Source organism: Arabidopsis lyrata, assembly GCF_000004255.2.
Source record: "Arabidopsis lyrata subsp. lyrata unplaced genomic scaffold ARALYscaffold_1, whole genome shotgun sequence".
NCBI lineage: Eukaryota > Viridiplantae > Streptophyta > Magnoliopsida > Brassicales > Brassicaceae > Arabidopsis > Arabidopsis lyrata.
The window spans coordinates 1,974,745-1,990,117 of NW_003302555.1; the positions used below are offsets into that span (position 1 = coordinate 1,974,745).

Below are 15,373 nucleotides of genomic sequence, written 5' to 3' on the forward strand. Positions count from 1 at the left end.
ATAGCTATGATGTGTCTTACAGTAGAGTAATCTGTTTCTTCCATGTGAATTTAGCCAATATGTATGATTCCTCTGCCTTAATCTTTAGTTCATTAGGCTGTGGTATTTTTTGGCAATGGAGTTAGTTAGGTGTTGTTGGTTTGATGGTTATCAAGAATTTGCTTCATCTAGATCTGTTCTAAGACATGGAAGATACAGTCAGGTAGGACCAATGTTTTGGTTATTTTGGTTCATGGCAATGATGATTATGGTCTTGAATTGTTGTGCTTTCACTATGTTTGTGAAGGTGGTGCCATAATGTTACCTATTATTGAGCCTCCCTGTCAAAACAGAAGATGGATGTGCCTTAACTAAGGTGTTGTGTATTGATCGACTGTTCTTCATGCACATCAAGCATGGATTTCAAGGACTTGGATGCAAACCTGTTTCTACACAAATGGAAATTTTCTGCTTGATGCTTCTTCCTATCGTCAGCTTGATATGTTTTGTGATTGTTTGAATGATTGCACACCACAAAACATTATTTTCATATGATGTATTTGTGTTCTTTTTCTAGTTTGTGTTCTTGTACCTAACTCTTTATTTTTTCCATATATACAACACTTGTTTTATAAAAAACACAAACACTTCTCTCCATCTCATCAAAACACTCTTTCATTGCTGTATATGTGTTGTAACCAAATTTTTAAGAACACTTTTAAGAACCAAAAAAATTAACCAAAACACTTCAAATTTAACCAAAACACTTACAATTTTTAAGAACCAACACATTTAACCAAAATATTTAAACTCCAAAAATTAAATTTTCATTTGCAACAATTATTAAGTTTTCTAAAATTAAAATTGTTAATTTAATTTTTTTTTCCTAAGAACCACAAGTTAAGAACCTACCATTGGAGACACATAAAATTTAAAACCATAAAACAATCTCTTAACTCTAAACTTTACAAATTTAATATTAAACTAAGGCTAAGAGCCAATATTAGCATACCACCAATAATGTTGCTCTAACAAAAATAAAAAATTCTTGATTATTATGCTTTGTTTTTCATGCATCAAATGTTCCATCAAAATATTTAGGACTAGCCAATTCTAAGTCATAGTTATTTCTAAAATATTTATGACCTTCTATTTGTCATGGACTCATGGCTGAGTTTTTTTTTTGTCAAAAGGTTTTGATTTTTTTTTAAATAGAAAAATACAATAGGGCCAAAAGCCCAAGAAGAAAACAAAAAGAAAGAAATGGCCCAATCCCAAAACGGGTATGCCTGAGACCTAATCGGAAGTACAACAGAGGTACAAAATAGCTAAACGCCGATCGATCGAACACGAGTCTCAAAAGGTGATTCAGTCAAACATGTTTTGTAATCGAGCATTATTCAATGCATATATAGGAGTACATTTTGTGTTTAATTGAATTGATATACAAAGTGTTAGCTAACAACACTCATTTGGCCACTTTCTAGACACCAACTCTTTTGTCGTTTACTTTAACATCCTCTGCTTCACACAACCTTTGAACATGAGAGTCTCCACAAATTTCCTCCACAAAAGCCTCCATGTTCTTATCCAAAGATCCTCCTTCTCCTCCTGCTTCAATCGCTAAACGCTTCCATTTCTTTGCGCTTTCCCTCAGCTCCACCGACTTATCCTCCATCACTGCTTCCAAACACCTCCTTATCTCTCCTCTTTCCACCAAACCTTCCTCGTTCTCTCTTACCCTCACACCTGTCTTCCAACTTTCTTCCAGTAGCTTCGCGTTCGTCGGTTGATCCGACCACATCGGAAACGCCACAACCGGAACGCCGAGAACCAAACTCTCCAGCGTTGAGCTCCACCCACAATGAGTCACAAAACAACCTACGGCTCGGTGACTTAAAACATCTATCTGAGAACACCACGACACCATCATCCCAACCTCTTCAAGCTCGTGTCTGAAACCAGCTATCTTCTCAATCTCTGTCTCTTCTTCACCTTCTGTTTTCGTTTCTCTGTTGGATTTATCAGTTATGACCCACAAAAACGGTCTTTTCCCTTCTATGAGTGCTCTCGCCAGCTCCTCTATCTGTTTCTTGGACAACTCAACCATTGTTCCAAAAGAAACGTAAATAACAGAGGACTCTGTTTTCGAGTCTAGCCAAAGTGTATAACTACTACTTTGATCTTCAACTGATTTGGCACTTCCTGAGAAAATCTCCGTGGGAAGTAAAGGACCAACCGCCACCATATCGATATTCGGGAAAGCCGTTAAGGCCTCTGGCTCCAGCGAATCGAAAGTGTTGATGAGAATTTTCGGGTTGGTTTCTTCTATGAGAAACTCCATCATTTCTTGAAACGAATCGTATGCGGCTTTGTTTGTGTTGGAAGGTGTGAGGAAAGAAGGAAGATCTCGGATTTCCAGTGAAGAAAGATTCGTTAACTTGAAAACAGAGTTGTTTCCCATGAAATGATTGTAATAGATGTCAAAAACCAAAGCCGGTTGGATCCAGAGAAGAGCAGAGGGAAGTTGAAATCTACGTGCTACTTTTGGAGCCCAATTGAGAAGAATCGTGTAGATCACGCAAGTCACCGGAGAGTCACCATTCCTACTAGCTTCAATGAACTCCGATAGGGCCTTATCGCCGTTAACCTTGAGATTCGCAGTCCTTTTCTGACGGTCTTCGTAGGTGGAAATGCCTCCATCGTCGAAACCGTCGGAGAAAGTAAGGAAAGAGAGATTGTCGACGTTGTTGTGGTTTGGGATCATAGAGTTGTGGAAGACGGAGACACAAGCGACGAAAGTGACACGTGTGCCGGTTGTTTTGATGAGCCGACGAGCAAAACGGAGAGATGGGTTCACGTGACCTTGCGCCGGAAACGTTACCAGTAGAAAATGTGGTGGCGCCATTTTTTTTTGTCTTTGCTCCACTAAAGTGAGTTCAATACAAGAATATGTGTCTCCTTGTGGATCTGTGCTTTCATATGTATATAAAAAGATATAGATGAGCAATTGGATTTTGATGTCTCCAAATTGTACCAGATAACTTGTGACGTCTGTGGTGACGCTCACTAGATAAAAACGCTTCATCGTATAAATCCAAACTTGCGGTTGCCTTTTGCAGATTTGAGGTTTACATGTCAATGAACATACAAACAAATTCATAATCAAAAACAACTTACGAACAATTTCATTTCATTCATATAAAATAATAATGAAAAAGAAACAGAGTAATTGCTTTCATTTGCGTTTTATGATTGCTAATTTTCTTTTATTACTGTAGTTCTATTTGGAATTGAAAAAAAAATAACTAGCAACAAATAATTGAGAACAATGATTAGTCCTGTCTTTATCATGACCTATGTAGAAAAGTTCAAGTGATAAACATTTTCATTTTGTCTTTTAGAATAAAGAACCAAAGTTTTCGTCTTCCAGATGAAAAAAAAGATACGTCTCATGCACTTTCTATTATAGTGGACTCCAACTTGTGGAAAATAATCAACATATATTTATGAAAGTTACAGGGTTTCTAATTTCTAACTATAGATTACTTGGGAAGGAAACAATAACAACAGATAACCATTAAATCTACACATACGCCATTTACATGTGTATATGTTACTCCTTGTTTTTGGAGGACCGGTCTTTTCTTTGACCACCAAGAATACGAGAGATTTGTAGTCCTCTACTAAACGCTTGGTTAAAGAGCATTCTTGTCTGAAACTCAGACACAAAAGGAAACCAAGCCAAAAACGCAACTGGTGTGAATAGAAGCAAGCCCATCACGATCTCGTAGCCTCGAGCTAGCGTCCTAACTGATGACCATATCCCTAGCTGTAGGATCAGAGGCTTACACGCTTGTGCAATCTGAAGTGGAGGACAAAACAGAGCTACTTTAAAAAAACCAGGCAAAACTGGTATACTCTTCTTAGAGACAAAAAGAGGAGGTTGATGGAGAAGAAAAGGACTTACGAGAAGCATTCCCCATCCAGTTGGCATGAAGGCAAGCATGCAGATGAATAAGTCTCTGATTGTTATCAGAGGAAGTGCGAGGAAAGTTATGAGAATTGCCACAAATGTGAGGAACACAAGACCCTTTATGATTCTGAATAGAAGTTGGAAAGTCGTGCTGAATCTTCGCCTTCCAACGCCCAAACCCTGGTAATGATCGTTACATACAAGGAAGCAACACAATGTTTAAATTTGGCAAGAAAATTCAATGTGAATGTGAATGTGCTTAAAGATCCATACCTTCACAATCAGTAGAATGAATAAGATCACAAACCATGACGCTCCATAAACCTGAAAACAGAGTCAGTCTAGTTCAATAATTAAGGGATTCACCATTCACAGGGAGTCAGGGAAGTAGCTATAAGCTTAGCTTACCCAAAAGCTTTGATTTTTCCCTTTAAAGGTACTGAGATGATACACTAGTCCGTATTGAAAGATGAAGAAGCGCAAGGCCAAAAAGATCTCAAGGATGATACCACGGACCCCTGAATGTCTAAGATGTTCTAATTCTTTCTCCCACCAAGATTCCCAACTCTTCTCAGGAGGGACACCAATTCCTCCTCGGTTATATATCCATTTGTTCCAGTCTGTCCAGTCATCAACAATCTTTTGCCACTCGAAACCAGACGGGTTGAAAAGGAAAGGAGCAAAGAGCCACGTCACCACCATGAACCATATTGAAACAGTGATCAGAATATAAGTAACCACACCCCTATATGATTGACCAAAGATCTGATATACAAGTAGAAGAATCATAAGCTCAAGGCCCTTCACAAAGTGACTACGGGAATAGAACCTATAGTTCTCAGCAAATTTCGCATGGAAAACCACAAACCCGCGACCAGTTCCTCTATACTCTGCGCCTCCATGAAACAATGTCCTTCCGTAGTAATGTGTTTTTGTCCCCAGCTGGAAAGTGAAAAAGACGGAAGCAAGTTGTAACTGCATCAGCACAAACTCAATCAATGCGTTATGGAACCCTCTCTCAAGTCCAATCTCCATCATCATAGGCAAAGCCATCAAAAAACCAATCTGCACAAATGATTGAGAAGCAAGAGCTGCCTCAAGAGGCTTGTTGTTACGAAAAGCTCGTTGGTTGCTCAATCCTTCTTCAAGCCCACTAAGTACTAGATATAGCCGGCCATAAAGAAACACATACACCGTAAGCACGGTTAACTGTCAAAAACACAAATAATGGCTTCAGTCTTGAGAAAGAATAATAAACCTGCCAATCTGCCATGTATATATCTAGTGATTGACAAATAAAAAGGGAGAATCTCCACCTACCATGGTACTGAAGTAGAACCCAATTGTGGTGAAATAACAAGACAGCATTCGGAAGAAATCAAATCGGTGTCCCAGTCTATAAAGGTCGCGACTCAAAGTTTGCTCGCCATTTCCATTTGCGATTTTTGCTTCAAACATTGAGATCTGGTTGAGGCCCACATCTCTCCCTTTACCAACTTGTATATATTCATGATGAGTCACATTTCCTTCACGCAGAGTAGAATTAAAACCTGAAACCAGTAAAAAAGTATGAGAAAAATGTAAAACATGAAGTAGATCATATGTGTACCACCAAAGAATGTGAGATCAAGCAAATGCCTGCAAAAATGTCTTCACTAAGATTGATGACTTTAGAAGCTTTGCAGATACCACCTCTGGTAAGGTGAAACAGACGATCAAAAATATCTGGATGTCCATAATGGAATCGTACTCTGGAGCAGCAACAGAAAGAACACGTTAATTTTGACAACTACAATCCTCTGAGAAGATTTCAGAACAGGGAAGAAACATACTTCAAGGGACTAGCTAGCACCCTTTGCCCAATCGTTACAAAGCTGTTCTCTTGATTTGACATAAACCATGCAAGAGAAGACACACTTCACAAAACACCACAAACGTAGTAGATCAGTATGCGCACTGAAACTAAAAATCCAGCAGACAAAAATAGGATCATACTGTTAGTACCTTCCAGTGAAAATATGCTCTCTAAGACCGAGAATCGTAGGACATCTTACGCCTCCATGCTTTTCAAGAAACTCTTGCAGCAAGTTCCTCATTTTGAAAGCTTCCTCCATGTAGTTGTCCTATTAGTCAAATATTTTGAGGTTAAGAGTCTCCCAAGGTGATCATTCTTTTAACTAATCATAAGCATATTATATGAGATTCATTAGCGACACATCTTGGACAAAAGAAAACTCTGCAATGCACCTGATTCATGTCTATTGTCTGCAACCCTTCTCCGCGGGTAAAAATTATAGCATGGTTCTGATTTTCCGGCTTTCCCTCTCCTAGTATAGCCGGTCCCGGAAGCTTGATCCGATAAATGAGCTGACAGAAAAGAAATAAAAAACTCAGTCTCTCCAGAACAGCAGCATCAATATCCTCACTGCATAGGATTATCTTCATCCTCGTATTTTGGAAAAAGAGGAGTACCAAAATGTTAAGTATTTTACAATTAGTTTACTCATCTTATACCTGATCTAGAGTTTGAACAGATTCAGAAGAATCCATTGGTTTGGTCTGTGGAGCAGCTTTCACAAGAGCTGAGTAATAAATTTTCTCCTCTGTCCCCTTATAACTTTCTTTATGTGTTTGCTCTACCTCATCGATATAGGCGACACGAATAGACGGATACCTGCCATGAGGAAATAGCAAGCTTAAGTAATGAGGATAGAAATTAATGACAAACCAACTGAGAAGATAAAAGATGAAATGAAGACATTACGTCGTCATAAGTCTCAGTATGTCTTTAGCGCGTTGGTCGCCAGATCTCTTATGAATACTGTATTGTTGGCAAGAAACCACAAAGGTGAACTTCATATCTGCAAGTGCTTGACACTGCGCCCAGAGCGACCCTCCGCTCTTTGATGCTTCTTCACTGGTTAACTCGAGAGCCTTGTAGCCTTTTAGTAATTCTAGAACAAAAACAAAGGTAGTTTAAAGAATACTTTCACACTTTCTAAGAATCGAAAAGAATCACAGCGAAGATTCTTCAAGCACCTTCATCCTTTGCCATATCAAGGAAGGCCTGAAGTTCCAAAGCCTTTCGGTAATACATCATCCCTCGCACTAGTTGAAACAAATCAGAAATCAGGCACAACAAGTTTATCAAAACTCAAAAGATAAATTTGTCAGGTTAAATAAATGAAGCAGATTTTTATTCGATGAAAGATTAAGAGAGGAGACTAATATCCATATACCAGTTTTAGTCAGAGTTTGGCCTCTGTAAGATGCCCAGAGACGAAGCTCCTCTTCCAAATCCTCTCTTGCTCTTAGCTCTTCTTCGCTACCACATTTAACTCGTTCCAGAAAGTTTGTCCATTCATCTGATGTAAGCCATGGACTCAGCTGATAGCTCAAACAAAGTAACAGTGTAACTAAAACAGATGGAAAAGTGAAACCTGGGAAGATCTTCTGCAAGTAAAAGAGTATAGAAACTCCATCTTCATTTTGCTGTTCTAATCCAGATATGGAGAAAAGAACATCCTCTGAAAAGTATGGGGTAAGGACCCTATGAAAACGCAAAATGGTAAGCCTACGAGAAAACGACCATAAATTAAGTTGAAAGTGACTGGAACCTACGAGAAGGAAAGCATGTTGCGGATCTTGGGTGCAGCAGGCATGTCCATGAATAGTGAATTTGAAAAGAAAGTAAGACGCCTTCGAGCTTCCAAGTTGGACGGAACATCCATAGCTGACTCCTTGACAGTAAGCAAAAGATGAAGCCTCTTAATCTGCAAAAGAACAAAAACAGAGGAAAGCAGACAAACCACTTAGACATTCCTCATGCCAAAGAGATCAAATGCACCACTGTGGTGAAAACAAGAATGAGATAAATGGAAGAGACTTGCTTTTTCTTTCCAAGCTTCCGTTTGAGAGTAAACTGGGAATCGAAGTTGGCTGAAATATTTGCGCTGTTGATGAAGAGGAGTCATGACGTCATACTTGACATAAGATCCATTGTGGGCAGTCTCTAGTAAGCTATGGAATGGAAATTCTAAATCAGAGTGATTCAAACAAAAAAGGATTAACAAGACGGCTTAAATTCATACAAATAGTCTTACCTAGGGACTTCTTCTTCCATGATGTCTCTAGTCACCACTTCTAACATGTTCAGCAAGACAATTACAATTTGATCCTTGTCCTCCTCCCTGTTTTCTAGCTGTTACAAGTAGACCAACCTCAGTTATTTCCTTAAATTCATGCTAAGCTTGGCAGAGGAATTCATCATGGTAATGCTACAGTATGTACCAAATATTCGATTAGCCGAACAAACTGGCCATACAGATCAGGAAGAGCACTCAGGTTCAATTCTGTTATCAGTGTTTCTTTCTCAATATGTTCATCAATCTTGGAGAAAATGTCGTTTATGACCCTGTACAAGAACAACCAAGTTAGAAAAGAGTAATGTACTTCCAGGGTTGTGGAACACAGGTAAGGGATTTTAAAACTTACTGTCCTTCTCGTTCTCCGACAACCAAATAATTAATGAGATTCTTAAAAGAAGCATAGCACTCTCTAACTGCACAAGTCATGTAGCTGTCAACAGCCAATCTCTTTTTCAGTTCACGGTCTTTTCCATTGCTGTCTTTAGCCATATCCAAAGCTATTGGGATCTATGACATTTAATCATGAATACGTCAAAAGTTCAAATGCACAAACGGAAAATGTAACCAGACATAAGTCAAAAGATAAATCTTCACCTTACTAGCTAATAGAAAAGGTGGCCACCGGATAAGATCCAAATCAGGGTCAGACCAATATGGCACAAGCAAAAGTTCCATTTCCCTGTACACAAACCAACATTATCACAGAACTCTTATTACCAAATTTGTAGCTACTTTATTAAAGTAGTTATCGGTTTTTGGACGAGGAAGCCGGAGAGGTGATTTCAGAGAGAGAAAAAGGCAGAGAAGCTAAAAGTGGCCAAATGCTGATTTGGGTGAGACCAACATGAACACCAGGTACAGAAAGACATGTTAGATTCCTGGAAAGACCAATCTGTATAAGGTGAGTAGGACTTACTCACTGTTCTTTTGAAACCAATGGTAATGTGATGAGACCCCAAATATAGCTCTCAACTTAGATTGGCTCTAACCCTCTGATAGGAACACTCAGGGCTTAACTCAAAAAAATTCTAATGGTTTCATCACATACTTTACCATTGGTTTTGCAAGGACAGCCAATAAGGACGACAAGGACATAGCTCTCATTTTCAGACAGGGATAAGGATGAAAAGATTCAAAGCCAGTACAAACCTATCACTAATCAAGTCCTCTTCTCGGAAACTACTGATTATTTTGTTCCACATCTGAGCAAACCGCGCTGCTTCCTTGTCTTTACTAGATGGGAGCTGGATAAAAAAAAAAAAAAAAAAAAACAGAACCTTAAATAGAGTTCTAATAAAGAAAAAGGATAGTGGAAAGGGCTTAAACAGGAGTAACCAGACCTGATCAAACTTGCGAGAGAAGGTCGCCCTAAATCCCTTTTTCTTTGTATCCTCGCTCTTATCATGTGGTACCAAGCAATCATTAAAGGCCCCTGGTATGGATTGAAATCTCGACCTCAACATTCCAAGTGTTCGGATCTGGAGTGAATAAAAGTTCTTTTAGACACCATCCACTTGGAAACTAAAGAAGAGACTGTATGCCACTCCGTAATGTAAATAAGTGATCATATTTGTTTTTTAACGGAAAAGGAAGGCAACAATAAACCTCTCCAAGACGGCGGAAAGCTCCATTTAAACCTCCAACCAGAGTTGAAACTATAGCATACCATATTTGAGTGTCCATGAAATAAACCTGCATATAGCAGTTAGCATACCACAGGGGAAACCATAAAAACAAAAGAAGATACGGAAATGAACAGTATGTGCAAACTCACAAGAATAACTGGTGACCAGAGCGCAATGACGACGCCTATATTATTCTTGGCTGCAGAAACCAAAGAAACACCGGCCGAGTTATTTAATAAAACAGCATTATGCAATAAGCAAATCCTGACATTCTGTTATCCATTACCATGAGGGAAAAACTCATGCCAGCTGTAGACGGATATATGGATTCGCATTATATCTTTGGTTGGACCGACAAGGGGCTTAATCTGCATCGAAGATGGAAAGCCTGAGAACTTTACATTCATGGACTAATATGAATATCATTAGAATCTTAGTGGCTGTTATGCAACTTCCAAAGTGTGATACCTCAGCGTAATAACTGAATGCCAGCTTTGAAATCAGCAGCACGATCCAAAACATTGTGTACCTAGAAATCATTTGCGCATCATCATTATCCAGTGCTAGAAGAACAACCAACATTCCAACCTATAAGTTTTAGGCTCCTTACTTGAAAAGTGACAAAGCGCTCTCATGCATACCCCTTCCTATATACAGACGAGGCTGTATCACAAAGAACCACGATAAGACCACCTTTCAGTTTAACATTCATGGACTAACATTTTTCAAGATATAAGCACATGAATAAACTACCTGAGACCACCACATCATCAGCATCATTATCTTAAAGTCAGACCTTTCAAGATAACGCCGAATGAATGGAAATAAAAACAGCAACGCAGAAAGCATGTTCGGGGATAAGTAGATAAGAATCGCCACTATGAAAAGGGAAGGTGAATTATGGCTGTGTCCCCCAAACCAATTCTTTATTGTCAGAGCAAAACCAGAAGCGTTTTTCCAGCTGTACGCGTAAGTAACTGGCATGACCACAACCCATACTGCAGCTGCACCAACCTTCATGACGTATCTGAGTTTCACATAGAGTGACATGCTATGTCTTGCCTTCCAGCTGAGGGCTATGTCAAGGACAGCTGAAATATTAAGACAAACAGTCAGAAACTGGAAGGAAAATTGTCATGAAACCAGAGATTGCAAAGGTCAACCAATAATTAGTAGGAAACATCATATCTCGAGAGGACACTAAAACAACTATTGCCCACTCCTAACAGAGGATGCTAAACAGCTATAATATACATCATCACCTTGTGCAAGCTTTAGTACAGCTGCTGTAATGAAGACGCTCAAAACCTTTAGGAAGACATCACCCTGAAAGATGGCACTCAACTCTCCGGATCCATTCCATGCAATAACAATCATTGCCTAAACAAGAATGATACATTAAATAACAAAAAGAAAATACAAATTTGAAAGACAAATATACTAACTAAAAGATACTGGTACCTGCAAACACAGGATATAAAAGCTCCACATTCTATCAAAACTTCGAAATATATGCCAGAAGGAGCGTATCTCTACAAAATTGACTTTGCCCATCCACCGATCTCCACTGTTTGATTTTATCTGCAGCATTATGAACATAAATCAAGAAATTAAAGATACAGAGGCAAACGAGGTAAAAAAAAATGTACTGGATTTAATAACTCTAAGACATGACCATCAGTCTAAGCTGATACATCAAGATTTATTATGAACATAACACCTAAGATTACATGTTTAGTCTCTTATTCATACCTCACTTCTCTCAATTCGAAGTTCTTCAGCTGTATGACAAAAGAAATCAGCATCGGCCCGCATAGGCCACCCCAGGCGGAAACATCGAATTGACCTGCAAAGTTGCAGTGACAAGGAATTTAGACAGCCAAGAATTCTGTAAGGATAGCGTAAACTTCCAAAAAGGTTATAATATTGATCATCTGCATTTACCAAAAATATTCATTCAAGTCATCATAGTTTCTCCACACAGAATGCTTTGACTTTCCTCCTCTACTTCTCTTTGCTTCCTGTAATGCACAAAGATCTAGATTGAAAAAATAAAATAATAGGTAGATTGAAGGAAAGCTCAAGAAGAAAAGATCTCCACGACTAGAATAACTGAAGCAAGTAACCTTTGCTATTGTCTGGTATATAGGAGTCACTACTTTCTGCAGGAAAGCCTCATCGTCACCACCATAAGCTGGCTTTACATGCTCCCCTGTCATGGGACTAACACTACCGGCCAACATACCATACAACTCGAAAGCCATCTGAACAGATATCAAAAATCATAATTAAACTTAAACAGCTAGGAAAATGTTATTCTTCACAGAGATATAATCAGAAATCTAACTGACTAAAGTGAATCTATACATGGTGATATATATAACAGAGGCATTCTGGCATGAATCTCAGGTTTGCAGCTTCTCCCCATATTAATAGATAAAGTCCCATGTAGAGCAATTTACGCTGCTGTACCTCTTGTTGAATAGTCGGTAACCTTCAAATGCCAACAAGAGGATAAGTAGACAGGAAGTATGAGGCATATAATATGCAGCATAAAAACTCAAATCTTTCTTTTATTTTGGTAAGATAGAAAAAAGTATGAAAACTCTTTGAGGAATTACAATAAAAAACCTCACCAAAGGCTGCTTTTCCGACCCAAATATTTGCACCACTTTTTGTAGTTTCTGAAAAGTTTCTTCATCACTATGGTCAAGGCACGATCATCCAACTAGAGAAAATATTGTACACAATCCCTTAGCGCAAGTACAACTGCCTAGGCAGAGAGCAAAAAAGAAATCATAAGATCCAAGTCCAACAAAATGCATACCTTTGGTTGTTGATCAGGTTTTGGAAATTGTCGGATGTGGACATTAGCAAGCAACAAGATCAAGTGCTCTCTTTGATTCGAAACATTATCTTTCTGAAATTTAAAGGTTGAATAACATTCAGTACAGATAAAAACTCTTAGGTCAAATAATCAAAACAGGATATTCGTTAACATCACCTGAAAACCAAACATAGACTGAAGCCAGTCTAGAATGTCTTCGTCCAGTTTCTTCTTGTGACCAGCTGTCCATGGTAAGCCCCTTGTGTTTCTAAGAGCGGCAACAGCAGCTTGTATCTGCAGAACAGTATTCAAACAGATTGATTGGACTGAAAGACAATAAAACAGAAAAATAAAAGGTAAGGTGAGTAGCTGGATAACCTCAGGCAATCTCATTATAGCCTGATTCTGACTATCAGGGTCAAGGGGGAGTATATTGTAAGGCACGTAAATCTGGGTCTTCTCTTCGACCTTATTGTGCGTTTCCAAAATCTACAGCAAAAAAAAAAGGATGATCAGAAACAATTTGGATTTAACTAGATCATGAGAATTTCACAGACGAAGCATTTGTAACGACTCGCACAATAATGGAAGTATAAGATTAATACTACATTGCATCATATTTACTATCAGCTTCACCTCATCAGCCACTTCCACATCTTCTGTTTGATTAACAGCCTTCAAGACTTCAAAGAGAACAGCAGCAGTTTGATAGGCCTTTGTAAGTTGAGCACTAAAGGTAAAATATTACAAATATGAGAGGGAAACACAGTAAGAGGTAATGTTGCAAGAAAAAACTGCAAATTTGAAGGAAAACATTTAGTCAAACACAAACCGGTCAGCTTTATCCGCAGCGTTCAGCAAAGCTTGGATGTATTTCTTGTAGTAGTGTTGGTAGAAACTCTGCATTTCACGTGCATCACTCTTTTGCCTTCCTGCCAAAGTTGTTTCATTCTCCTGGAGAAGTAATCAGAACAAAAACAGCATGAGTTCAACATTTAAACACAACATGTTAGTGAATCAATAAAGTGTTTACATTCATTTACCCTTTCTAATCGTTGAAGAAGCGCAGTCTTAAACTGGCGAACACCACGACCACTTGAAGTTGGATCAAGCCTATGCGCCTTCTCAAATGCGTAGAAACGACCTGGTAAGTAACACCATCATCCACAATTTTATTATTCAAGATGATTTAAGATGAGAAAATAACTTATCTTTATCATTCACAATCAAGTTTGTGAAATTGTTGCAACTCACATAGGTAAGCAACTCGGGGATTACTAGCTTCAACTTCATTAGCAACACGAAGAATCGGAGCAATCTCAACTAAAGAAGATGGCACGACTTCACTATCAAGCATAGCCTCTCCAAGACTACCAACAGTCTAAGTCCGCAGAATCCGCCTCTGCGGTGGAGGCGGATCAGGTTCCCTTCTTAGAGACATCTTCTAAATCTTCCGACAATCAAACTCAGCTACCAAATTAAAAATACTTGTCAAAAAACCTTGAGAGACTTGTGAACTCAAAGAAAACAAACATAAGCGATAGAAAGAGACTAGGATCCAAAATAATATCCAAAACAGTAAGATTTACTTTAACAAAGAAGCGAAATTCGGATTCATCCACACAAAAGCTAACATCACTGTACGCGCAATAAACGCGAAAAGCTGTTTTCTTTCTATTAAAAAAAAAATAAAGATAAAAGATCCAACGAAGCCCCCAAACAACAGTAAAGTAGCCGACGATGTAAAAGCAAAAACAGATATTTTAGGGACTACTCAATTCGACAGTCCATAACTAAATTACTGGTCCTAAAACAGAAAAGGATTAAATTTTCGAAGCTTTAAAACAATCTCCAATAGAAAAATCGAAATTGGGTTACACGACCTAGAAAACGGAGGAGCAGTCTCACTCAAGAGTCAAGTGGAAACAAATTTAAAACCCTAGGGATCAGAAAAAAGACATCCAATTTCGTTTTTCTCGGAGTTGAAAAGGAAAACCCAGAATCTGATAAACTCAAAAACAGACGCAGAGATTTAAGGATCACCTGAAGACAAACAGAGGAAGAGAAAGAGAAGCAGAAGACGACCCGAAAATCTAAAACAGCATCAGATGCGATATAGCTACAGTAGTATTAAAAAAAACAAAGGTAGCATCTTTGTTAAACGGGTCACCGGCGACGACAGTCGAAGAGAGGAGAGAGAAAACGCCGGAGAGGAAAGCAACGGCTACAAGACAGGCGCCAAGTTTATGTATAGGTAGACTTTCCTTTTTTGCAGCTTCTCCTTTTCACCAATAAAAATTGCCACGTCATCTTTTACGTATTATATTTTAATATATAACGTCATATATTTTTGGAAGCTGCTGGGTAGTTTTCCTATGTGTACTATATGTGTCTGTGACAATAAATATTGGACAAGTAAATAAGTATAATATGACTTTTGGACTCTCTAACTTTTATTTAATTAAATCATACTAGATTATACATATAGCTTTATTATTGTGTGTTTAGTCTTATGATTAAAGATTGGGAGATATGATCTCTTTTGTTCTTTTGGATCATCAATTTTGAGCAAAGCGTGTTTGTTGGACTCGAATATCATCCAACGTATTTTTCCTTCGAATTTTCTATTTAAAGTTTTTTTTTTTTCTTCTATTTAAAGTTTAGTCATGCGCTCCTTTGTAAGATGTGTGTTTGTTGAATTCAGAGATCATCCAACTTACATCTCCCTTTTGAATTTCCAACAAAATAAAATTATATAAGTAGTTTAATTAAACATTAATTCAATAGAGTAGAAAAGTCATCAATTCAATCGCTTCTT

The 15,373-nt window shown here is 38.2% G+C and overlaps 2 protein-coding genes across 2 annotated transcripts; both read right to left on the reverse strand.

The window, feature by feature from the left end:
• Nucleotides 1–1,304: 1,304 nt before the first annotated feature.
• Nucleotides 1,305–3,098, reverse strand: LOC9325619 (UDP-glycosyltransferase 75B1). The gene has a single exon (XM_002892252.2). It carries the CDS (start codon nucleotides 3,065–3,067, stop codon nucleotides 1,463–1,465), a length of 1,605 nt encoding a protein of 534 aa, XP_002892298.2. The 5' UTR covers nucleotides 3,068–3,098; the 3' UTR covers nucleotides 1,305–1,462.
• Nucleotides 3,099–3,413: 315 nt separating this feature from the next.
• Nucleotides 3,414–14,854, reverse strand: LOC9328361 (callose synthase 1). Its single transcript, XM_021014216.1, has 43 exons — nucleotides 14,599–14,854; nucleotides 13,810–14,025; nucleotides 13,599–13,699; nucleotides 13,388–13,509; nucleotides 13,192–13,285; nucleotides 12,934–13,044; nucleotides 12,733–12,849; nucleotides 12,556–12,648; nucleotides 12,365–12,456; nucleotides 12,096–12,222; nucleotides 11,855–11,992; nucleotides 11,673–11,749; nucleotides 11,481–11,574; nucleotides 11,190–11,309; nucleotides 10,991–11,108; nucleotides 10,482–10,819; nucleotides 10,339–10,391; nucleotides 10,197–10,257; nucleotides 10,015–10,096; nucleotides 9,878–9,927; nucleotides 9,709–9,795; nucleotides 9,444–9,581; nucleotides 9,253–9,347; nucleotides 8,698–8,782; nucleotides 8,450–8,610; nucleotides 8,246–8,369; nucleotides 8,059–8,156; nucleotides 7,846–7,975; nucleotides 7,577–7,728; nucleotides 7,396–7,505; nucleotides 7,195–7,320; nucleotides 6,995–7,063; nucleotides 6,720–6,909; nucleotides 6,470–6,629; nucleotides 6,203–6,322; nucleotides 5,960–6,078; nucleotides 5,788–5,871; nucleotides 5,594–5,706; nucleotides 5,276–5,505; nucleotides 4,364–5,164; nucleotides 4,229–4,279; nucleotides 3,950–4,135; nucleotides 3,414–3,844 (listed from the first exon to the last, which is right to left on the reverse strand). The coding sequence occupies exons 2-43, from the start codon at nucleotides 13,910–13,912 to the stop codon at nucleotides 3,596–3,598; spliced, it is 5,769 nt and encodes a 1,922-aa protein (XP_020869875.1). The 5' UTR covers nucleotides 13,913–14,025; nucleotides 14,599–14,854; the 3' UTR covers nucleotides 3,414–3,595.
• Nucleotides 14,855–15,373: the final 519 nt, after the last annotated feature.

Coding starts and splice junctions, on each gene's coding strand:
- LOC9325619 (XM_002892252.2), bottom strand. CDS start 3,067: ATGAAGCGTTTTTATCTAGTGAGCGTCACCACAGACGTCACAAGTTAT.
- LOC9328361 (XM_021014216.1), bottom strand. CDS start 13,912: ATGCTTGATAGTGAAGTCGTGCCATCTTCTTTAGTTGAGATTGCTCCG. Junction 9,582..9,708: donor CTTTCCGCCGTCTTGGAGAG/GTTTATTGTTGC, acceptor TATTCACTCCAG/ATCCGAACACTTGGAATGTT. Junction 5,165..5,275: donor GGTTCTACTTCAGTACCATG/GTAGGTGGAGAT, acceptor TGTTTTTGACAG/TTAACCGTGCTTACGGTGTA.